At 34.5% G+C, this 25,825-nt stretch overlaps 2 protein-coding genes and 1 long non-coding RNA gene across 3 annotated transcripts; 2 read left to right on the top strand and 1 right to left on the bottom strand.

The window, feature by feature from the left end:
• Window positions 1-2,471: 2,471 nt before the first annotated feature.
• Window positions 2,472-3,519, bottom strand: LOC110278183 (putative pentatricopeptide repeat-containing protein At4g17915). Its single transcript, XM_021136396.2, has 3 exons — window positions 2,982-3,519; window positions 2,825-2,929; window positions 2,472-2,719 (listed from the first exon to the last, which is right to left on the bottom strand). Exons 1-3 carry the CDS (start codon window positions 3,517-3,519, stop codon window positions 2,472-2,474), a joined length of 891 nt encoding a protein of 296 aa, XP_020992055.2.
• A 6,135-nt stretch (window positions 3,520-9,654) lies between these two features.
• LOC107474348 (probable L-type lectin-domain containing receptor kinase VII.2) lies at window positions 9,655-10,872 on the top strand (the record flags this gene model as incomplete). Its single annotated transcript, XM_016093971.1, has 1 exon — window positions 9,655-10,872. A coding segment is annotated over one exon (1,218 nt), but the record flags the coding sequence as incomplete, so codon positions are not given.
• Window positions 10,873-12,082: 1,210 nt separating this feature from the next.
• Window positions 12,083-13,807, top strand: LOC107474347 (uncharacterized). The gene is made up of 4 exons (XR_008006140.1): window positions 12,083-12,468; window positions 12,927-13,015; window positions 13,104-13,273; window positions 13,403-13,807. It is a non-coding gene; the product is annotated as an uncharacterized LOC107474347 (long non-coding RNA).
• Window positions 13,808-25,825: the final 12,018 nt, after the last annotated feature.

Raw genomic sequence — 25,825 nt, 5'->3', positions numbered from 1 at the left:
CGTGCCGTGACAGGGTGCGTTGAACATTTCCACTGAGAGGATGGGAGGTAGCCACTGACAACGGTGAAACCCTTGCATACAGCTTGCCATGGAAGGAGCCTTGCATGCTTAAAGAAGAAGACAGTAGGAAAGCAGAGATTCAGAAGATAGAGCATCTCCAAAACCTCAACCTGTTCTCCATTACTGCAAAACAAGTACTTATTTCATGTTCTTCTACTTTTTACGATCAATCCTGATAATTATTGATATCCTGACTAAGAGTTACAAGATAACCGTAGCTTGCTTCAAGCCAACAATCTCCGTGGGATCGACCCTTACTCACGTAAGGTATTACTTGGACGACCCAGTGCACTTGCTGGTTAGTTGTGCAGAATTGCAAAAGTGTGATTGCAATTTCGTGCACCAATCACTCTGAAGCTTACTACTCATTTCACAAACAAACGCATAGAATCAATACTCAAATAATCAATTAATTTAACAAACACAAATACCAAAAAGTTAGTCAAACATTTCATCATTCCATCTCGAAATACACAAGTAAAGGTGGAAGCTGAATTTACCTCATGGTTGAAGCTAGGGTTTTGTGGGATCAAGAGCTAAAACTGCGAACAAAAGGAAATGGAAAACAGAACAGTCAGTATTACAAAGAATAAGTAATCCAAATTAAAATCCAGATCCAAAAATGAATATTTCTGAAGCGGGTGAATTCTCTGGTGCTGAAGGAAGTTAATTTCCGAGAGTGCTGAAATCAATGTGGAGTTATGTAAAATTATTCTTTTGTCCTTATTTTAATTTCGTTCGTAAAAGCTTCGTCATACTCCTTCCAACGGCACCAGAGAATTCACCATTGTAGCATTTGTGTGGAGAAAGAAAGACAGAACAAACCTGGCAGAGACGGAATCGCAGAGGAAGACTAGGGTTTCTGAATATATATGGACTTTTTTGGGTTTTGTTTGGGCCGGTTACACTTTTTTTTTGTCGTCGCCCGTTAAGACACGCTTTGTTTTTCGCCTTTTTTATTTTTCATCAACTTTTAAGCTCTACTGGGTAAAAAAAATCAAAACAAAACAAAAACCTATTTTATTTTTTTTCAAATATTAAAAAAATAGTTAAATTACCAAAAAATTTGTATAAAAAAAAGAATTGCCAAAAAAACAAAGTTATATCTAATTCCAAAAAAAATTAAATCAATTATTTACATAGAGAAAGCAATATATATACTAATTCTGGAATTTAGATTTAGATCTGAATTTTCATTTGAGATACTCTTTGTTAAGTAGTCAGTCTTTTAGTTAATAATGAATAAGGAGTATCCTTGCCTTACTTAATTTGTATATTTAAGCTTCTCTTTATATATTGTGTGTATATATTATATATTATTTTTGAGATTTTTATATTATATGTATCTCTACTTAATACTTAAATCTGTAAAAAAAAGTATTCATTGAGATGCAGTCCTTATAAATTTGAAGTAATTTTTGCGTAATCATCCATTTGTTTTAATAAATTTTTATTAAGTAAGAAAGTGAAAAGAAGAGAAAAAAATAAATGGTAGATAGAGTTAGTAGAAAATAAAATTAATTTACACCATAAATACATTATATGAACCAATTTACACATAAGGCTTGTAGTTTGGGCTTTTGGAATTTGTAGTTTATTATTTATGATTTAAGTTTAGAATTATGGTTAAGGTTTGAGAGATGTTGTAAACCCCGCTAAAATCGGTAAATAATTAGTTAATAAATTGAATTTTAAATAGAAATATTAGAAATGCAAAACTAATATCAAAATAGGATAGAGCTCGTCGAAAGGAGAATTTTGATATAAATTTCGAAAAATTTGGCCCAAAGTTGGACTGAATGGGTCGAACCGGTTGAAACGGACCCAAACTGGACCCGTGGATCCAACCGGACCCATAATATAAAAGAAGCATCAGCTTCTTCTTCCTCATTTCATTCACCACACAGCAAAACAAATTAGGAAAGAAGGAAGACTCCTAAACCCTTACCAACCCTTTGATCCACCATAACTTCCTCGTTTGATCTCCGATCGCCACACCGTTTGCGGCCACGCGTCCAGCGCGTCGAGCTCTACCTTTCTATCGGATCAATTTCATTGGTAAGCTTCACTTTTGATTCAGAATCTCTATTCCCCTTTCTTTAGATATTTTTTCACTACATGAAAATTAAATTAGTTTTTATGAAGTTTTATTTAATTGATACATAATTAAACAATTTGAAGCAACAATGAGGAGACACTGCAGTTAGCCTACTCAATCAAATAAATTAGTAAATTACAATTACCAAAAAAAAACCCAGAAAAAATGATAATTGTATCCCTCAGAGGCTCAGAATAACATATATGGATCAAGAATGGGGCTCATGATTCAGAGCTTTATTCTTTTGTTTGGTCAACAAAGTATTGTAATATCTGAAGACTCAAACATCAACTGCGATTTAATCATGTAATAGTCAAATCACTCGTAGTTTAAGCTTGAGTTTCCTGACTTCATTTGTATATCCTATACTACAAAGACCATCAATAACAGCTCTCTGAGTAGCCCTTAAGATCCGAAACCCAGAATTTAGACACAAAACCATGATCTTGGAGGCACAAAGGAACCTTCTAGCCCTACAAAGATTGCGCACTATGATGGTATACGTGAAAGAGTCTTTAACTTCCATTGATTCGAACCATTTCATTGCATGATCAATATGACCTGCTTTACCCAATCCATGAAGAATATAGTTATGCGCAACCAAATTGTAACCAAACCCCAGTGAGTTCATATAAATCAAATGCTATTTTGCACCTAAAAAGTTGCCTGCCTTGCACAATCTATTAATTATAATCGTGTGTGTATATTGATCGCATTCCAGACCTTCTTTCTCTATCTCGCCAAGTAACTTCATGGCATCATCTAATCTTCCTTGTTTAAAGATTTATCAATGTATTATAAGACACTAAATCTAGTTGAATACCACTATGCTGCATCAGCCTGACGATTTCATCTGCTTCTTCAATCCGCCCGATCTTTATCAGCGCAGCAATCACTGTGCAGTATGCATAGCCATCGAAAGTGTACCCTTTACTCCTCATCTCATGCAAGATCTCTAATGCTTCGTCAAACTGCCTACTTTGGAAGCAACACTTCATAACCGTTGTGTAGGTAATACAGTTAGGTTCATAACCTGCTTCCTTAAACTCCCTAAGAATCCTCCTAGCTGTCCCCGTTCGTCGAGCCTTGCTTAGTCCATTAATAAGTGTGTTGTATGTCAACACCTCAGGAATGAATCTGTGCCGTTGCAAGTTCCTGAACAACATAATAGCATTGTTAACATATCCATTCTTACACAGCCCATTAATCATGATGTTATATGTAGCCGAACAAGGATGCAGCTCACTAAGCACCATCTCCATAAAAATACGATTTGCCTCATCTGGTTTCCCAAGCTTGAACAAACAATTAATCAAAATGTTATAGCTCCAAGCATCAGGGTGTATACCTGCTCGAAGCATTTCGTCGAACAGGTCCAAGCCACTTGACAACAAGCATTTCTTGGCAGCCCCAGAAATTAAAGAATTGTAAGAAATAACATCAGGGGGTTGATGTGCGGAAAACGATCCGACACAAAACTCACCGACAAGTGTACCGGGTCGCATCAAGTAATAATAACTCAAATGAGTGAGATCGATCCCACAGGGATTGAAGGATTGAGCAATTTTACTTTAGTGGTTGATTTAGTCAAGCGAATCAAGTATTGGTTGAGTGTTTATAATTGACAGAAGCTAAATTTCATGAAATGTAAAGGAAAAAGGGAGAATTGCAGTAAACTAAAGAGCAAAGAAAGTAAAGAGACTGAATCTTAAAGTGCAAGTAATATAAAGTGCAGGAACTTAGATTGCAAGAAATTTAAATGGCTGAAGCTTAAAGTGCAAGAAATGTAAATTGCTTGAATTGTAAAAGGGATTGGGAATTAGGATTGCAGAATTTAAACAAGAACAAGTAGATTGCATTAAACATAAAAGAGAAAATTGGCTTGCAGTGAAGTAAATCTTGACAGAAAAGTAAAATGCCTTGAAGAATTTAAAAACAGGAAAGCAGTGCTTAATTTGCAGCAAATTAAAAGTGGTTGAAGATCTCAGGAGTGGAAGAGACTAGATAACAAGTCTAGATCTCAAATCCTTCCTTGATCCAACAAGAACAGTTGCAAATGAAATAAAGAAAAGTAAATTGCAGAAAGAGTAGAAGAAGAAGCAATGAACAGAAAGTAAAATTCAATTATGCAGAAGAAAAATAAACAAGAGATCTCAAGGTGAGATTGAAACAGAAGTTCTTCAATTCTTCACCCAAGATCCAAGGCAATGAAAGTAAAGAGTGCTCAGGCAAGAACAAGGAAGAAGAGAGATCAATTCTCCTTCCCAATTCTCTAAGATCTAAGTTCAAAAGTGGAAGCTCAAAAATAAAAATGAAAGCTAAAAGGAAAAATTCAAAGTAAAGTCTAGAGGTTCCAAAATTAAAAGAAAAAAAAGAGGGGTCCCTCATTACATCAAACTAGCTCCTATTTATACACTTTCTATTCTTGGATTTTGGGATTTGGATGGGCTTTTGATTTGGTGAAGAAATGAATTAAATTGGATTTTTAATTTAATTTTCGGCCCAAAAATAATAGCTTCCAGGAGGCTGCCCTGCCCTTGTGGAGAGCAGGGCCGGATTTGGTGCTTGGTGCGTGCGTGGTGCGCCAGAATGGTGCCTTGGTGCGCAGGATGCTGCCCTGCCCTCGCGGAGAGCAGGGCAGAAAATGTTAGTTGAGCTGAGCATTGGTGCCTTGGTGCCAATTTGGTGCGCGTCTTGTGCTGTTGGCCCGTGTCTTGGTGCGTGCTCCACTCCCCTTGCCGTGCCGAGATGTTCTTGTGTGATGCACCAAGTATAATGCTCTGCTCACTAAGTGAGCTGAGCATTGGCTCTTCCAAGGGAAGGTCCTTGGTTCGAAACCCATGGGAAGCATGCGCCGAAGCTTTTCCTTGGTTTTCTTGTGGTGCCTTGCTCCTTGCTTCCTCAAGGTGTTGAGTTCGAACCTTGGGGAATGCATTTGGCCATTTTTGGCTTATTTTTCCTTGTGAATAGCGCCTCCATCCTCCCCCTTGGTCATGGGTTCAAGTCTTGGGGCATGCACTTGCAACTTATTTTCTTTGAATTATTCCTTCAATGCTTTCGACAATGCTCACTTGGTGAGCTGAGCATTATTTTTCTTTTCCTTGTTTCTTGGCTTCCTATTGTGCTCAGCTCACAAAGTGAGCAGAGCATTGTGCCTTGGTCCCATGGGAGTGAGTGTAGCGCTCACTTAGTGAGCATTGTACTCTTGGAGTGAGCTTCAAGGTTTCATGCGCCACACTTCCTCCTTTCTTTGCCACACTTTTTCTTCCTTGAGCCACACTTTTTAGGCCACGCTTTCTTCTTTTCTTCTTTTCTTCACCTACAATTAATCAAAACAACCAATCAAAGTATCACCAAATTCACAAAGTTTATAAATCATTAAAAATCAATTAAGTATCACCAAATTCACAAGGTTTATAAATCATTAAAACTCAATTAAATTTAGCCTAAACCTCATGATTTAGCATCAATTATATGGTGGTTGTTTGATTCAAAGAAGTTATGCATTTCCATTCCAAATCACTTACTTAGAATGCAAGAAAGTGCATAAAACCTAATGACAACAAAGAAAATGACTAGTGAAACTAGGTTAAGATGACTTGTCATCAGGGGTATCCCTGCCTCCTTCATTCGATTGAGAACAGAATAGCCTGTGTCGACGCAATCCAAACGACAATACGCATCTATTAGAGTGTTGTATGTGACCACATCAGGGAGCACGCCCAATCTTACGCCGTCGATTACCACAGCTTCAGCTTTCACTACTTGCTTGGCTTTGCACATTGATGCTATGCAAATGTTCAATACCTTAGTTGATAACCTCGCAACCATAATTCACCAGCACCCAAAAAGGGGCATCATTTTATCATAATAAGCTTCCCATTTGCAATACAAGAATTGAGAGACCAAGATTTCATCCACAAAAGCGACAAACACGGATTCGTGTACACTGGAAAATTTACATCTGCAGTGCAGAAGTGATATGATAAAATAGATCAATGAAAAAAGAAATTAAACAAAGTGAACTCGTTACACTAATATGTTAGCACATCAAAGTCATCAATATTCAATAATCCGAAAAGAGAGGCAAGGAATTTGATTGAAGACAACAATACGCTACCTGCATGACTACGGGGACAGCGACGACGGAGTCAGAAGTGGCCGCCGTGTCGGTTTATGAGAGAGAGGGCCGAAGAGGGGGGGAGGAGGCGGGAGAGAGAATCGAGGGAGGTCAATTGCCACTCGACAACAGGTTGAATATTTTGATTATTTTCCTTTTCGGCTTTTTTCTGGTTTAATTTCAACCGGACCGATTCTAAGCCTATTTCACCAGATCCCGGCTACACTGCGTCTTGTAGAACAAGGTTTTAAAAATTAGACCAGTCATTAAACCGTTCTTATTATTATTTATTAATTTATTAGTTTAACCGGTTTAATTATTGTATAATTAGAATAAAACACACACACTAATTTTTTAAAATATATTTTACCTTTTTAAAATATAATGCATGTACCGTGTAGACTTTATTATTATTATTATTGTTATCCACTAATTGATATCAAATTAAATGGGTCACTATTAATGTGTGTATCAATTATCTCCTAATAAAATTATTGCACTTGAATGAGAATTAGAACTATATCAATTAATATAATTAGAATGATTAAAAATATCGATGATTTATAAGTAGTTTAATAACGCATTAAATATTAATTTGATATAATTATAATGACGATATTTTCTTAAATTAATATAATCATGCATTATTCATGAGCTAATTGTAATATAATTAGTACAATTGATTTAGTTCAATAAATTAAAAGAAATAAATATGAAAAGAAGAGATAAAAGGAAAGTGAAATTATAAAAACGTGTAGCCATTAAAAAGCAATAAAAAAATCCCTTTTAATTTTTTATTTATTAATTATTAATTTATTATAATTAATTTCACAACATTTATTATACGTTATTCATCTTACAAATTAATACAATCAATTAATTGATATCAATTATTGATAATTAATTTTAATTGATATAACTCATTTCGCTATACTTTCTAAATAAATAATTAAAAATGCACATCTCAATTTTTTGTTAAAGTAGAATAAAATAAAATACATAAATTGAGTAGATATAAATCTAAAAATTATAAAATTTTATTAACAAATCAAATAAATTAGTACCATAAAACTAATTTAATGTCTATTTTAAAAATAATTACTGATCTTTTATTCTTTTAATTATTAATAATTTAAATAAAGTAATACCCTATAACTTATTTTGTTATCTATTTTAAGTAATTACTAACATTCTATTTTTTTAATTATTTGCTTGTCTTATTTATCATTTATGCTTTCAATCAATTATATTAATAAACAAATAAACTAAATTAACTCCAGTTATACTTGGACTACTCAACAATTAGACATAATCTTTTTAATTATAATCAGTTTCATACACGATGAATGATGCATAGGATTCTTCATCAACAACCTTTAAATTTAGTGAATACTTATAAATAAAGAAAAAATATATTATCGTAAATCTCATTTAATAAAAACTGGAATAAGGTTTATTTCACAAATAATACCCACCTTGGATTAAAATTCTATGATTCAACTTTACACCTAGAACATTTGTAACCATCTCCTTCTTCTCTCATAGCCAAAAGATAAACATTGCAACTCTTGTACCACCAAGACTTTTCCGAACAAAAATTCTTCACTACTCCAATGGTCACACAAATCATTTTCTAAAATTCAGTAGTTTAATCAATTAAAACAGTGTCACGAAATGATTACACTCCATAAAAAAATATGGCATAAGAAAATTTTAGAATGTTATCAAGTTACATAGAAACCTCTATAAGATCCCTTATCTCAGAAATTGGTTTATACGGAGTCTTATTCAAAAAATCATCTTCCTCTGAATATGCAGCTCTTTTCTCAATGCGTGCAACTGGTGTTGGTGTCCCTGTCTCAATAGCCATTATCCTTTATTCACACAAAATAAAATTTGCGTTAAAATATTGAAGATGTAATCATACACAGCTATATTCACCACTTCATTTTATTAATTATTAAATTATTTAAAAATAGTACATCCACGAAAAATACTCATAATATATAAATTGAGGCAATAATTTAAAATTTTCTAATTATAATTTAATCAAATACTAATATTAAAACCAAATTACTTAAACAATATTGAATCTATTCTAGTTCTTAGTCACGTATAATATAGAGTCATTCTCGTAACGATAACCAACTGAAATAACATCGTAAATATCAACATTTAGAATTCGTGAAAATTCAAACCATTCTCTTGTTAAATAAGCTTCATCATCTGCTATCCATACAATGTGGCAAGGTATAGAATTGCCATACCGAGAAACCAAACTAACCCTTATTCCTCTCAATGGCATTGCATGCATGCAAAAGAAAGCCGGTAATTTCTGAAAAAAATCACAATATGTTATAAAATTATTCTAATAATGAACAACTTAAAATAAGAAAATTTAAATATATTACCAATCATTGAAATTGCATATCCGAGTTTGTCACGAATTTAGCAAAACTGAATTTAAACTGAGAGAATTCAATCTCATTATGTGCTCCACTTTGAAGATTTTCGGGCAGACGTAAAAAGCATGGAAGGGATGAAACTTGAACTTGCCCTATAAAATTCTGTGGATGCAATTCTTCAATAAAAAATCGAGCTCCTCCTAAGAAAGCTAGCTTTAACCACATTCCATTAGGTTGGTCATAATAGGTGAGTAGATCCAACCATCCTTCGATAAAGTAGAGATTATTGTCCCTTTTTTGAATGCTTACATCCATGTAGTTGGAACCTGAATAAGTGAAAGACAACTCGATGAGGTATTTTATGGATGTGATGCATTGTAAATGATTGTGGTAAAAGACAATCGAACTGGAACATTAGACGATAAGAATAACTTAGAGTAACAACAATTAATAAATTATTAAAAGAATAATATAATAGAATGAGTATATAAAAAATATTATAAAAAATTATAAATTATACCTTAAAAGAATCAACTTCAATAAAAAATGAAGAATACATTCTTATTCTATGAAGTAGTAAAAAAATACTAAATATAAAATTATGAGCTGACTTTCAAATTTAGATTCATGTACCACAGGAAAATACTATTTATAGACCTTAGTAAAACAAAAATAAATATGTAAATTACTTATTATTAAGGCAATTTTTTTAGAGTAAAAGACAAATAGGTCCCTGACCTTTTAAAACGGGGACATTTTCGTCCCTCAAGATTGGAAAATACATTTCGATCCCCTACGTTTTAAAACGGCGGACAATTATACCCTTCCGTCCGTTTTGGGCCAAAAATGACAACGGAACCAGCTGACATGAAAGGGCAGTAAATGACCTGGCCGTTACACTTGATGAGGTGGATTGGGACGATTTTTTAGTGGACAAATTAGTCCCTTAACTCAAATTAGTCCCTTAACTCTATGCAAACGCCACTATTGATGATCACTCTCACTCTTCAATTCTCACCCTTACCAACCATACCTCTTTTTCTATTGGCCGTGCTTTCTACCCTTCCAAGATCCCAACAAAATCTTCCTTTTCTTCCAACCCTTTACCGTTCTCAACCTCCTTCATCTTCTCCATTGCACTATTCAAACACCTTCTCTCTGGCCATGGTTTTGTGTTCTTGTTCTCACCTTTTGAAGGAGCAAACGGGGTTAGCTCAGCTCAGCACCTTGGCCTCTTCAACTTGACCAACAATGGTAACCCCAAAAACTATGTTTTTGGGATTGAGTTTGATGTGTTCAAGAACCAAGAATTCAATGACATCAATGATAACCATGTGGGTTTGGATGTGAATTCTCTTACTTCTTTGACCTCACAGGATGATATTTGGGTCAGTGGAAAACATGATGAAAAGTTTAAGGAATTGAAGCTTAACAATGGTGAGAACTATCAAGTGTGGATTGAGTATTCAGATTCTAGAGTTAATGTAGCAATGGCTATTGCAGGGAAAAGAAGGCCTAATAGGCCTTTGATTAGTGAACTTGTGAATCTTTCTGATGTCTTTTTGGATGAAATGTTTGTGGGATTTTGTGGGGCAACAGAGCAACTTATTGAGAGTCACAAGATTTTGGCATGGAGCTTTAGCAACTCAAATTTTTCGATCGGCGATGGTTTGGTGACTACGAATTTGCCTTCATTTGGTTTTGTTTTAGGGATCAGTTTTGGAATTTTTATCTTTGTTATTGGTAGTGCAGCCATGGTGTTTGTTGTTTTGCTCAAAAGAAAAAGAAGCAAAAGAATGGAGGAAGAGGGAGATATTGAAGACTGGGAATTAGAGTATTGGCCACACCGTATTAGTTATGAAGACATTTATGCTGCAACTAAAGCATTTTCAGAACAGAATATAATTGAGTTTGGAGGTATGCTGAAGGATGTGGCTATGGGGGTATTGTATTTGCATGAGAGTTGGAAAGTTAAGGTGTTGCATAGGGACATAAAAGCAAGCAATGTATTACTTGAGAAGGATATGAATGCAAGGTTGGGGGATTTTAGACTCGCCCGGATGCATCATCATGAGCAGATACCTAACACCTCTCGAGTGATCAGAACGGTTGGCTACATGGCACCGGAACTACTAAGAACCGGGAGAGCCTCGAGCAGCGGCCATGGCTTCCACCTTGCATTTTCATAAAATAGGGCTTACTGCGGCGTCGTTTTGGCCTTAAGGGACGAATTTGTCCATTAAGAATTCATACCAATCCACCTCATCAAGTGTAACGGCCAGGTCATTCACTGCCCCTCCATGTCAGCTGGCTCCGTTGTCGTTTTTGGCCCAAAACGGACGGAAGGGTATAATTGTCTGCCGTTTTAAAACGTGGGGGATCGAAATGTATTTTTCAATCTTGAGGGACGAAAATGTCCCCGTTTTAAAAGGTCAGGGACCTATTTGTCTTTTACTCATTTTTTTATTATGTACAGTAATTACGCATTATAATTGATAAGTAGTTTAATAGTGCATTAAATATTGATTTGATATAATTATAATGAAGATATGTTCCTAAATTAGTATAATTATATATTATTCATTAAATATTAAATATAATATAATAATATAATTATAATAAAGGTATTTTTTATAAAATAATTTAGAATAGATGAAAAATTTCATTCGTTTTGGAGGGAAAACGGACTCACAAGAGATCGACACGTCACCCTTATTAACTCGGAAAAAACCCAATTTTAGTATATTAAGTAGATAATAATTTATCATGGGTAATCGTAAAAATTATAATAGGGTTACGTAAAATTATTTTTAGCATTAGCATATAATAATTGTACAAATTATTTTTTTATTACTTTAACCCGTTATAATTCTATTTTCTTATGATACTTATTTCAAACATTTTTAAGTTATTAAATCCGTCCATGATAATATATCTCTACCCCTTTTTATTTCAATATGTGTATATTAGGTATAATATTCTTATTTATTGTCCAAAATTTCTCTGATCATGATAGAAGATAATAATTCTAATTATGATATGATAAAATTATATAATTTTAACAAAATTAATATATGATGCATAATTACTGTATATAATAAAAAATTACCTTAATAATAAATAATTTACATATTTATTTTTGTTTTACTAAAGTCTATATATAGTATATTATTTTTTGTGACATGTCATTCTTTAATTGGTTGCTATGTTAATTATGGTTAAACTATTGGTAATTAAATTATAGCCCAAAGTAGATATATAATTTTATAATTTAATAAAATATTAAAAATCCAATCTTGGCTTCTTCCCCAAATCATGCTCCCAAACAATGAACCCTATTTTTCTGTATCTCCTCCCCCGTTCCGTTGCCGTCGTCGCCGTCGTCGCCGTCGTCGCCACCCGAGCATAACTGCCTCATTGAGTTCCCCATTCTCTCCGTCTGTCGTGCCGTCTCCGTCCTCCAAAACATCGCCGCCACTGTCGTCACAAGAGCTTCTTGATTTGAGCTTACGATAGGTTTTGAAGTATTTCTTTGTGGTAACAAGAGCTTCTTGATTCAGGATCTCCGTAAGTGATTTCAATGCTAGGGAACTCTTATCCCAATGCTGGTGGTCCACTTTTACAAAGCCATGTTATGGGTATGTTGAATGATGTAAACTCGAGTGATAATTCTCCTTTTGACATGAATGACTTCCCTCAACTGACTAGTCGACCTAGGTCTGCTGGAGGGCCTCAAGGACAATTGGGTGCAAACGAAGATTTCCCAGCTTTGCCAGGATTTAAAGGTGTAGTAACTGGAAAAGATATGTGATCTGATTGGCTGTTATACATTTCTTTCTAGCAATTTTGGCTGTTTTATGTTATCAAATAGTTTTTTTGTATAGTTGCCTTGTGATTTGTTGTATAAAGAGTCTCTTCTTATAGAGTTGAGTTGTAGACTGAATTATACACTTTCTCTTGTGGAAAGTTTTATGGATTTACGTGCATATCTACCTTAGTTCCTTTGGTGCTTGGTTTTATTGCTTTGTTTATTATATTCTGATATTGTAAGTCGTCTAAGGTGTTAAATAAGCATATGGTTTCCTGGTTTGTATCTCATCAAGTGATTGAATGATCAGTTATAGATCTAGAGAGGATGCTAAGATGTCTCGTAAATGACAACTTAGTGATTCTCCTTATTTTTGGTTACCTTTGTTCGCAGATCTTTAATTTAGTAACCATATTATATTATTTATTTTTACAGGTGGCAATGCTGATTATGCTATGGATATGCACCAGAAAGAATAGCTTCATGACAATGCTGTACCAATGATGCAATCTTAACATTTCTCGGTGAGTTGTATGTTTAAAAGACTAAGAAATCTTTATATATATGTATGTATGTATTCCTCACTTATTATTCTATCCTTGTAATATGTAGATGGGGAGGCCTGCTGGTTTTAGCTTGGGGGAACATATTCATCACATCGTACAACAACATGCTCCTTCGGTGAGTAGTGGTGGAGTCTCATTTTCATCTATAAATAACCAGGTTCTTCTCCATCTACATGGATAAGATATTTTTCCATCTACGCATTCAACTTATCATTTGTAGGTCTGCAAACTCTCTTAATTGCTGTTGTAATGAATAAGCTTTGTTCTTTCTCTAGTTTGCTTGAGTTTAATATTCATTATGAAGTAAGATTTCAGACATCCTAACCACTTTTGGATTTGTTTTAGGCAAGTGGACCTCCTGGGTCGGATTAAGGCCATTAAATTCTCCAAATACAGTCTCTAGTATGGGTCAGTATGACCAAATCCTCCAGCAGTATCAATAGAACTAGAAGCAGTCGCAGTTCTACCTTCAAATGTCAACCGTAAATCAGTCGTTTTGGGATCAGGGCATGAAAGCTATGCAAACTACACAATCCACACCATATCCATTTGGTTTGCTTGGCTTGTTAAGTGTGATTAGGATGAGTGATCCAGACTTGACATCTCTTGCACTTGGAATTGATCTTACTACACTTGGATTAAATTTGAATTCATCTGAAAATCTACACAAGACATTTGGGTCTCCATGGTCCGATGAACCTACAAAGGGTGATCTAGAGTTTAATGTGCCACAATTTTATTACGCAAAGCAGCCCCCTGCTTACATGTGTGGTTTTTTATTTATGCTATAGAATCAATTTCTTTATTTGCAAATCCTTCATTAGGCTTACTGCTTATTGCATGATGCAGCAAGGTTACTTTTCAAAGTTTTCGGTGGAAACATTGTTTTACATATTCTACAGGTTTGCAATTACATCTTACTTGGTTTCTAATTGGCTTGCTTAGTATTATAATTAACCACTTTTTTTTCTTGGCTGCAGCATGCCCAAAGACGAAGCACAATTATATGCTGCAAACGAGCTGTATGCTGAAGCACAATTATATGCTGCAAATTAAATGAGCTGTATGCACATACCCTCTAATTTATCCTTTTTTTGTTATTTATATTTTATTTTTCTGTGGTTAGGGCTTATTTCCAAATTCTACTGGGATTGTTACAATTTAGGAGAAATTAATGGTTAAATCAGCCAATACTTGGTAACCTTTCTTTGTTTATCAGTCACGGATTTTAAGTATTCATATAGCAAAACTTATATTGGCAGGAAATCCTTAATTAAAATCTAAATTGTTTTTCTCTGATTAATAATTTCTAACAAGGTAGGTGGTTGTTAGTTTCAGGCACAATAGAGGATGTTATTATCACAAAGAGAATCGTTTCTGGTTTATAAGAGTTCCCAACATGGAGCCGCTTGTTAAAACGAACACATACGAGAGAGGATCTTATCACTGTTTCGATCCAAACACATTTGAAACTGTTCACAAGGTTAGCTTTATACATAATAGTATTCGTAGTGTTCTTAAAATGATTTCTCGTGGTCCAATGTTTATTGTTTTCCTTTTATCCCTGATCCTATTTTTAGGCCTCTAATGAAAAAAAAACATCCTTGTAGGATAACTTTGTTCTACATTATGAAATATTGGAAAAGAGACCGCCTCTACCACAGCATCGAGTAGGAATCAGAACCTTATTGTAGAGTTTCAACTGTAAATTTTCATTCTGGATTTTAATTCCTCAGAATGTCATTAGCATAAGTATTCCTTTAGTTTGGGCTTTCTCGTACTATATGTCGCTTGAGTGATCCAAGCATTTCTTCTTTAACTATCCTAATTTGAACAAAAGAATTATGATACGTAGGTATTCGATAACCTAGTTATCTGACAGATTTTCTCTGCCCCCTAGCTCCAATGCACAGAAAAGAAAAGCACATTTGCCAATATTTGATATGGGTCCTAGGAATTATGCGTCAGAGTTAACACCCAACTGAATAATGATTTAATTAATCTTAACTTGTTAGGATATTATCTCAATCTGACAGACTAAAGACTAATCTGTTACAAATCAGGGTTTCATTTAAGAGTTTGATTTTGGCCAATGACTTGTATGCACAAGGTAGGAGTTGATTATAGGATTATTTAATTTTGTAAATTTACACTCCCATTGCATGGCATCATTTTTCCCTTTCCCCTATTCTATTGTAGTTGGGTTTACATCATACTCATCGGACTGGTAAAAGTATATTTATTTCATTTTAGATTATATAGTTCTTTTAGCTTTCATATTAAAACAATTAGAATGTTGCTTGATTATTTAAGTGATCTAATCCATAATTATCTTGGTATTTTAACAAATGGTTATGAAAAATTGTCTTTTAGGTTCCAAATTTTTCGGTAGTATCATTGAGGCTCTGGCTCAGAATATTTTAAGTTTGTTAAGCAGAAATTTAAGAATGGAAAACACCCGAGTATCGAACTTTGCGCCAGATGAATTAGTAAAAATGATATTTGTATTGTCTAAAACAAAATTGTAAAAATTTTCTCTAGTCTACACAATTTTCATAAGCTTTCACTTAAGAAACTAGACGTCACCGAATAATTGTTTTGTGAAATGCATCCCTGCTCGATTGAAGTGTGAAATGTTACTTATGAAGATTGTTGTGTGTTGGTCAAAACCAAGCTTTTGAGATCCTACAATCCTCTTCCTATAAAACATGGGGGTGAAAACATGGTAATTTATAATGTATACATTTTGCAATTATTCAGTGATATTGAAATAAGGTGAACATAATATTAAAAGAAAAACGAATATTTTGCTTTTTCATGATTGCCAACATGGTCAGCTTTTTAGAGTAAAGTTAACTGAGTAAGTGGTTTCTGGGATTATGTGGTGTTGAAAAATTGAGTATGGTGAAAGAACTAAAAAAGAAGCAAAAAGTGAATATGTTAGGGTTGGTTGAAACTAAGATGCAAGTTGTAATTAAATTTGATGTAGTGCGTATTTGAGGGAGCGATGCTGTAGGATGGGAGTTTGTAGAGTCGGCAGGCACATTCAGGGGTCTGTTATTAATGTGGGGTGACATGTAATTTAAAATAAATAATTGTTATAATGGGGAAAGATGGTGATCATACTAATTGGAAAAACTGGCTGTGTGGGTGGAACTGAGTTTTGTGGCTGGATTAGGTCGAGGTCTGATATGTTATATGGGAGACTTTAATGAGGTTATACAGATTGAAGAGAGGAAAGGTCAGGACATGTTATAGCATCGGTAGAAGAGTTCAAGGATTGGGTTTAAGATATGTAGTTAGTGGACCTACCGTTGAATGATTGAAAATTTACTTGGTTCAGAGGCCGCTCCTGCAGTTGTATTGATAGAGTTCTATTGAGTGTAGAATGGCTTAAGGAATTTTCAGAAATTCGATTAGAAGGTGGACTAAGAGTTATTTGGAATGTATGGCTAGAGAGGAACGGGCGGATCTTTAGTAACAAGGAAACCAGAATGGAAGAGGTGTTTTTCAGATCTTTGATCAGCTACAGAGAATGGTGTAGTTTGGATCCTTTTGGTTGTTAATGGCATTGCTGGAGTTAACACTAGGGATTGTTTTCAGGTTTTGATTGGTTGTTTTTTATGTTTGAAACTTTGTTTGTGACTTTGTTGCTCCACTTTATTGTGTTGAGCTCATTTATTCAAAAAAAAAGGATAAAAGATTCTATTAAAAACGTTTGTGCAAATGGTTCATTAAAAGGATGAACACTAGAATTCTTATCTAGCTTTTTTCGAAATTTTGATGAAAATTTAAGTTTTTTCATAACAAGCAGGACATTTGTTAAGAAACCAAGAGTGGAAAGGTTTTTACTTATTACAGATAAAAATTTATATACATATATTATTATACGAAATTTAAAATCTTACCTTTCAGTAAATAAAATTTCCTCCCTTAGTTTACTAATTTGAACTAACTTAATTTTGTGAGTACAACTATTTTGAATGAACTCAGCCAATAGATGTACAAAATGCAACAAGCAAGCAAGCATGATAAGTAATGCTCACATCACCAGCTAATAATAGCGCTAAGAGTCGCTGTAGCAGCTTGATAATCTGTCAATACCTTGTGTGCTAACTCATCAAGCTTATCCTGAAAGGTTTTAAAGCGTGAAAAAATAAATCTTTGAGGGCTTTTGAGATATGTTAATGTAAAATATTATATGATTGCATGAAATACAGTCCTGTCAAAGGTGCCAAAATTTGTCTATATTACCATCATAGATACAATCTAAATAAGCCTAAAATATTCATATTCAGTGTGATGTTAACCCACAGAGAGAGAACATACCTTCAATTGGGAAATAGCAACAGAGATCGCCCTTCCAGGGGCTTGAACAGCTTTATGGTAAAACTATACAAAAGTAGAAGAAAAAAGTAAGGAGATAGTAGGCTTCAGAAAGAGAGAGGGGGTGTGGAAGCAACCAAAGTTACCTGGATATAAAGTAATGACACAACTTTTGGTAGAAGGGATACAGCGTCAGTCTCAGTAGAAACTTGGGATGTTAATTCCTTATATTCAATAACAAAAGTTAATGGTAGACCAACTCTGATAAATATTTTCCCTTGATTGGAAATTTGTTCTTCAGGACTTAAATTAGGATTTTCCTTCCAGATGAAAAGAATATGTTCATTAATATTTTCGATAATTTTCAGTTGATCTAGCAATTTGATATTTAATACATTACCAGTTTTATTGACAGTATATTTATGAATCTATTAGCTTCAAACAAATCCTGATAAAGCTTTATGCGGGTGAAAGCATAAATACCTTACATGCCAATTTGGACATTTCAATTTACATGTAAAATTACCTTAGTAAATGCCTATGTAAAACAACATGCCATCATTTGCATGTCAATTTGCACATTTCAACAGTGAAAACAGAAAATTAAAATTCTAAGAAACATAACAGAACTTACAGAAGTTGATTGATCATGTTCAAACAATTCCAAGGCTTTTTCATAGAGCTGCATGTTTAAGAAAGATTGCCACAAGGGAAACACAGAAAAAACAATTAAGATAGTAAAATGTATGTATAAAATACCACAAAAGTTGTGTTTGTGTCATTTTAGGAAACCTCATTAAGTTTCTTCTGCAAATTATCAAGCAATCATTTCATTATATCTGCATTTTCTGTTAGTAATGCCTTCCTTTTCTCCATCTGATAACTGATTACTGTAGGCCTTAATTTGTTAGCCAAAGACCCAAGAATTGTTTCAGGATCATCTAGACCTATCAAATTTATATCACTGCATTTGAGAATACAGAACAACTTGTATCAGAAGAAAGGAAAGATTTGAAGTCAGAATGAACAGACCTTGTTCTTCAAACTCGGGAACTAGGGTAGTAATTTTCTGCATGATCCATTTTTCTGAGGGACTACTAATGATTTAGTGGGCAGAGCAACTGTTACCTTCTCGTGACAAGCACGGCAGACGATGACCACGATGAGGGACAGCGGGAAAAGACTGACTAAGCAAGATGAGTGGTTATAGGCTGCGACGACTCGAAAACTACCGCGACAAAGCTCACGACTGGAGATTGAGGTGCGGGCCTGGAGCAGGATGAACAGATGAATATCTCTGACAAGACTGACGGCGACCATCAGAAGCCCAGCAGCGGTGATCGCGGTGGAGGAAACTAGGGTTTCCCTCCAAGGAGATGCTTGTTCTTCTCTGAGCAACTGAAGGGCTTACTTGGCTCGCTCCAGCGTCAGTTCATCTTCAAACCTTTCTTACATGTTTTTACCCGTGAATTAGAGAATCACTTACAACAACATTTTAAGCCGCAACTTGTTGGTATTTGTGTGAAACCTAAACAGCAAAACAAAACCAACAAAAAAGAATAATACTTGAAGCAATAAGCAAAAGAAAAGAACTCTATCGTTGAAAACTGAAGCCCATTAGTGTTAACTCCACTTTAGAATTCATTACTCATAATAGAAACAGCAAGCATATGGAGGAAGAACAAGAAGAAATAAGTTGACTTTTCCTAGTACCAAGCGCTTGACGTGTAGCAAATTCCATGCCGATCCACTTCCTCGAGAGCCACTTCTCCAATCTCCGTTTCTTCCTGTGGCGGCATGTTCTTGAAGATATTTGTTCTTCCCTATCGTGCTTCCTCCATATATGGCTCGCCCCTGCTTCTCTGGATTTCCAAAATCTTCCTCCATACTAGAGTTCCTGCACAAAAAGATTAGGATAGAAAGTCAATAATGTAGGAGTTGTAATTAGGACAAACTAATTTGTAATTGAAAGGTCATTACATATACTAGCCAAAACATATTAGAAACTTATTTAACAAAAACTAAGTTGTAATTAGCAATAGAATTGGAATACATACCCAATATCATCCTATGATGTGAAGGAACATATACAATTCATTCTAGATTTTGCCATGGATAAAACCGAAAAAGAATCCAACTGAAAGAATGCTCCATCCAAAGTTCTTTTCCTATTTTATCATAAACTTGTCAAATAAAGAATAAAATAACATTATACTGCAATTTATATGTATTTACATGTAGACTTCACAAATTAAAAAATTAAAACAATAAACTGCTAGTTTGAACCCTGGAGGCCAAGTACGGTGAGTATGAAAATTGACAAGAACATTTTCAAGAATTCACAATATGGCTTCAAAAGGCTAAGTATGCAAATTAATTAGAAAAATACCAGCATTAATTCATGTATATATGTTTTCATCCACAATTTATTTATTCTTTTTTATTTCGGTGTAAGAGTCTACTCGATTTCAACTAATTTGATTTCAGGTACAACTTGCTACAAAATAAATCTCTTTGAAAATTGCTTTTCAACTTTTTATTTTTTCCATCAATAAGACTCAAGAATTATTTATACAAAAAAAATGACAAAGCAATTTCCTTATTCATATGCATTAGTATACTTGTTTTTTCATGTCAAAATTGAACAAATGGTACCTTCCAATATACAGAGTATCACCAACGAACACAACTCCCATGGCAGTAGTAACAAATGAGTGGCCTGAATGTTGCTACATACACTATTAAAGGCATTAAAATTAAAAATAAAAAAAATTAGAACAAATGTCTTCACTAATTACGTTGCTTAAAAGATATCAAGTTTCGAATCATAGCTAAATAAGACATGCAAATTATCGATCGAGAAAAAAATGCATAGCATTAGATCAAACCCTTTACCATTAGCCAAAAACTATATATATAACCTGATTATTAGGATGAACGACTCTTCTCTGATTCATGAAGAACACAACACTGCTCTAGTTCAATATTCCAAACCACAATATTTTATTCTTTGAATGGTAAAAATACACATCAAAACATGGTTAAAGAACTATAACAATCTAATTAAGATAGCATATAGCCATATACCAAAGAAAACAACGATTATTTTCATTGATTGATAAAGGGAAAGCCGTGAACAACAACAGCGAATAGCGAACAACGAAGTAATGAACATCAAGTGAAAGCAAACAATAGCAGTGGTACAAATGGAGAAGTGAATAGCAACAATAGTTGAAGGAAGAGACAATGAAATCCACTAACCTGAAGAAGAGTTGGAGAACAGATCCACTGTGAAAGTGCTATAGAGGCATATCAATTTAGAATCCAAAACAACAATAATACACAAGCAAACATGCCTTTTAGAATCTAAAGTATTCTAGAGTCATATCACTGAACTATTGGAGTGCATGAATTTATTAAACAATAATTATCACAATCCAAGCAAATCAAATGCACGAATTATTTAATTTTAACCACAACAAACCAAAATCAATCAAGAATAATTAGCCAAATCATCAATAATACCAAACTCAAGAACTAAAAAATATCTTCAAAGTTCACTAACTATTTACAAAGCGTGCCTATTAACGGAAAGGATAAGACAAATCCTGAAAAAACAATCCACAAGCTATGAGGCCAAAGTAACTCATTAAGTCCTTAACTTATACAATATTAACGGCATTAATATTAAAAAAAATTAGAGCAAAAGCTAATAAGAAAAATTTAAAAAACCCAATATGAATAACTGAGAGAGAATTAGGGAATATTCAAATAAAGTTTATCCAGTTAATTCTTTGGTTGACATGTATGCTAAATGTGATAGATTCAGGGAAGCAAATAGGATTTTTGCAAATTTGGCTCTTCAAAGTTCAGTTCCTTGGACAGCCCTGATCTCGGGTAATGTTCAGAAGGGACACCCTGAAGAAGGTATAAAGTTATTCATTGAGATGCAAAGAGCTGAAAAGACTGCAGATGCAGCTACCTATGCCAGCATCCTAAAAGCATGTGCAAATTTACCCTCACAGGATCTGGGAAAGCAGTTACACTCGCACATAATCATATCAAGGCACATATTGTGTTTTTAATCAGATCAGGGCACATATTGTGAATTAGGAAGTATACAAATCAAATGTACAAATTCTTCAATTTTGAGTACAGCAGTCCAAAATCAATCAAGAATTATCATCCAAATCATCAACAATACCAAACTCAAGAACTAAAATAACATGTTCAAAGTTCAGTAACTAAAGCTAATTCTAATTTGAAAATCCTAATTCAAACTAAGCTAAACCTAAAAATTCAGATTCAATTAAATGCAAACTAAATCCAAACAATAAAATCAAAATTAACCTAGAAACTTCATCAACTACAATATCAGAAAAAAGAAAATGAAACCTGGTGCGAATTGACAAAATGAGTTATAGGGAGAGGGGGGATGCTAGTTGAACTCAGAATTGGAGCAGATAGCAGTTGTAATAAGCAGAGGGGATGAATACGGTGGTGCAAGAGAGATTGCTAGAATGACGCTGGCAGTGGCTGTGCAAGGAGGGTTGACGCAAAGAAAGCAGTGGCAGTTAACGAGGGGTACGGTGGATCGTGGCTCAGTGGTCAAGGATAAATAAAGAGAAAGGAAGAAGGACGGAAGTGTGGCAACAGGTGAACAGCAAGCAAGAGCGTCAACAACGCAACCAGTAGTAGCGGCAGCCAGCAAATAGAGTTTCTGACGAGAAGATGGGTTTAGGGAAAAATAACCAAAGTATTCAAACCTCGGGTCATCTTCTCAAGGAATTGCAGGGAAATATGATTTATTATTGGTTATGAAAAACAGTATTTTGTGTTTTTGAAAAGGTTTGAACAGGAGAAAAAATTGCAGGTATTAATAAATCAAGAGTAAAGAAAACTCTTGGCAAGGTATGAAAACTGAAATTCCTATCCTAGTTATCCTTATCAGATGTTATGAGAATTGGATTTTAATCCCACTTAGCTATCCCTTATTAAATAAAGGAAAGTCAAGTGAACTAATTGAATTGATCCTCAAGTCCTAGTCAACTTTTAGAGCGATCCAAATCAATTAGCAATTTGCCAATTTCAACCACTGCTGAGTTTGATAACTCAAGTGTTACCAATTAATTAACCAAAGCCAAAAGGGAAGAAAATCTACTCAAATGAAAATAATTTGGATAGAGCCTAAGCATCAATAACATAAATTAAAGAAAGCAATCATAAGTCTGAAGTACCTCAAATTATATTAAATAGAATATTTAAATCTAACAAAGAAAAGTTCATAATTTAAATTGGAAAAATAAATAAAAAGAACATTGAACCTGTGATTGAAGAAGATGAAATCCTAATTCCTTTAAGAGGAATCCTAATCCTAAATCCTAAGAGAGAGGAGAGAACCTCTCTCTGTAAAAACTACATCTAAATTATGAAAAGTGAATTATGAATGGATGATGATGAATGGATGCATTCTCCCACTTTATAGCCTCTAATTTGTGTTTTCTGGGCTGAGAACTGGGTCAAAAATAGCCCAGAAATCGCTGCTGGTTCGTAGAGGTTGCGGCAAAGCGACGCGGAGGCGTCATCCACGCATTTGCGTGGATTGAAATTCGCAGATGCGACGCGTGCGCGTCATTCACGCGTCCGCATCGCCTAACTTCGAGGCAGCCATGGCAAATTATATATCGTTGCAAAGCCCCGGATGTTAGCTTTCCAACGCAACTAAAACTGCATTATTTGGACCATTTGTACCTCATGTTATGGTCGATTTAGTACCAAGAGATCAGGCTGGACAGCTTTAGCAGTTCCTTCAGTTTCTTGTATTCCTTCCAGTTTTGCATACTTCCTTTCCATCCTCTAAGCCATTTCTGTCCTGTAATCTCTGAAATCACTTAACACACATATCAAGGTATCGAATAGTAATAAGAGAGGATTAAACATAGTAATTTTAAGGTCCAAAGAAGCATGTTTTCAATCATAGCACAAAATCAGGAAGGGAAACGTAAACTCATACAATTAGTATGAATAAGTGTATGAAAGATTGATAAAATCCACTCAATTAAGCACAAGATAAATGACGTTAAGATTTTAGCTAGTAAAGAATTTTATAAAGTTGCGTTGTAGATACAGTTTCTAAACCAACAAAAATCCCTTCGTGCAAACGTTTTGGTTGTCATAAGTAACAAACCCCTTTAAAATTGATAACCGAGTATTTAAACCTCGGGTCGTCTTCTCAAGGAATTGCAGGGAAGTATGTTCTTATTATTGGTTATGGATATTGTAAATTTGGGGTTTCAAGAATGAAGAATGAATGTGGCAAATAATTTAAATGGAAATTAAAATAAATAAATAACTGTAAAGCAAACTTTTGGCAAGGTATGAGAAATTGGAAGTCCAGACTTAGTTATTCTTATCAATAATAATGAAAGTTGAATCTTAATTCCACTTAGTTAACCTTTGCTAGAGCAAAGGAAAGTCAAGGGACTAATTAGTTGACCTTCGAATCCTATTTATTTCCTAAGAAAAGGTTGGGATTATTGAAGTTCAGTTCAATTAGCAAAGATAACAGTTATCAATTATATTGAGCTAAGATAACTCCTGAGTTACTGATTTCTTAACCAAGACCAAAAGGAAAAGAAATTAAATCTGCTAAAATAAAAATTGTCTTCAGATTGGGAATAATCAATAACATAAACAAAAGAAAGCAATATTAGATTGAAATACCTCAAATATCATTAAATAAGAAAATCATCATGAATGTCGCATAAGCCAAATGGGCAACATAACTAATACAAGCAAGCATTAATGGTATCTTAAAATAAGAGATAATTATAAAGTAAAAGAACATTGAACCTGGGATCGAGAGTCACTCCTAAAACTAAGAGAAGTCCTAAATCCTAATCCTAAAGAGAGAGAGGAGAGAACCTCTCTCCAACTAAACCTAAATCATGGAAAGTGATCTATGAAAAGCCTGACTATGAATGGATGCATTCCCTCACTTTATAGCCTCTAATCTGTGTGTTCTGGACTGAAAACTGGGTCAAAAACAGCCCAAAAATCACTCCCAGCGCTTTCTGGTCCGTATAGGTCGCGGAAGAGTGACGCGGAGGCGTCGTCCACGCGTTAGCGTGGGTTGTGTTCCTGCCAGGTCACGTGGCCGCGTGATCCATGTGTTCATGTCGTCTGGCGTCAGGGCAGCTATGGCAAATTATATATCATTGCGAAGCCCCGGACGTTAGCTTTCCAACACAACTAGAACCGCGTCGTTTGGACCTCTGTAGCTCAAGTTATGGTCATTTGAGAGCAAAAAGGTCAGGCTAGACAGCTTAGCAATTTCTTCAACTTCTTGTATTCCTTCCACTTTTGCATGCTTCCTTTCCATCCTCTGAGCCATTCATGCCTTGTAATCCCTAAAATCGCTTAACACACATATCACGGCATCTAATGGTAATAAAAGAGGATTAATATTAACAAATATAAGACCAAAGAAGAATGTTTTCAATCATAGCACAAAATCCGGAAGGAAAACATAAACTCATGCAAATAGTATGAATAAGTGGGTAAAGAGTTGGTAAAAACCACTCAATTGAGCATAAGATAAACCATAAAATAGTGGTTTATCAATAAACCATAAAATAGTGGTTTATCAACCTCCCCATACTTAAATATTAGCATGTCCTCATGCTAAGCTCAAGAGAAGCTATAAAGGAGTGAAGATGATTGATAGAGTATGCAATGCAACCTATCTATGTGAATGCAACTACATGCAAAATGATTCTACCTACTTGGTGAAAAAGTAAATAAATCTTTCAAGAACAAATATGAACTGGGTTTCACTAATTTAAATCACAAAATAAAGTACAAATGACTTGCAAGAAGAAAATAGCTCATGAAAGCAGGGAACAAGGAATCGAGCATCAAACCCTCACTGGAGGTGTATTGGTGGACGAAATTGTGATCACATCAATGTAGTATTCTTTGTTGTTGTATGGAATCATTATTATGGCACCTATGTGTGGACACAACTCCGTTCAACTAACCAGCAAGTGTACTGGGTCGTCCAAGTAATACCTTACGTGAGTAAGGGTCGATCCCACAGAGATTGTTGGTATGAAGCAAGCTATGGTCACCTTGTAAATCTCAGTTAAGTGGATTCATAGGGTCAAATGTAATTGGATTAGATAATTTAAAAGATAAATAAAATAAAAAGGGATAGAAATACTTATGTACATCAATAGTGGGAATTTCAGATAGGCGTGTGGAGATGCTAGAATCCTTTCGAATCTCTACTTTCTTATTGCTATCATCCAATCCTTCTTACTCCTTTCCATGGCAAGCTGTATGTAGGGCATCACCATCATCAATGGCTACTTTTAATCCTCTCGGAAAAATGGTCCTATGCGCTGTCACTGCACGGCTAATCGTCTGGAGGCATCACCCTTG

Source organism: Arachis duranensis, chromosome 2 (genome assembly GCF_000817695.3).
Source record: "Arachis duranensis cultivar V14167 chromosome 2, aradu.V14167.gnm2.J7QH, whole genome shotgun sequence".
Taxonomy (NCBI): Eukaryota; Viridiplantae; Streptophyta; class Magnoliopsida; order Fabales; family Fabaceae; genus Arachis; species Arachis duranensis.
The sequence above is the reverse complement of the archived record's forward strand: the minus strand, read 5'-3'. Positions and strand labels throughout refer to the sequence as shown.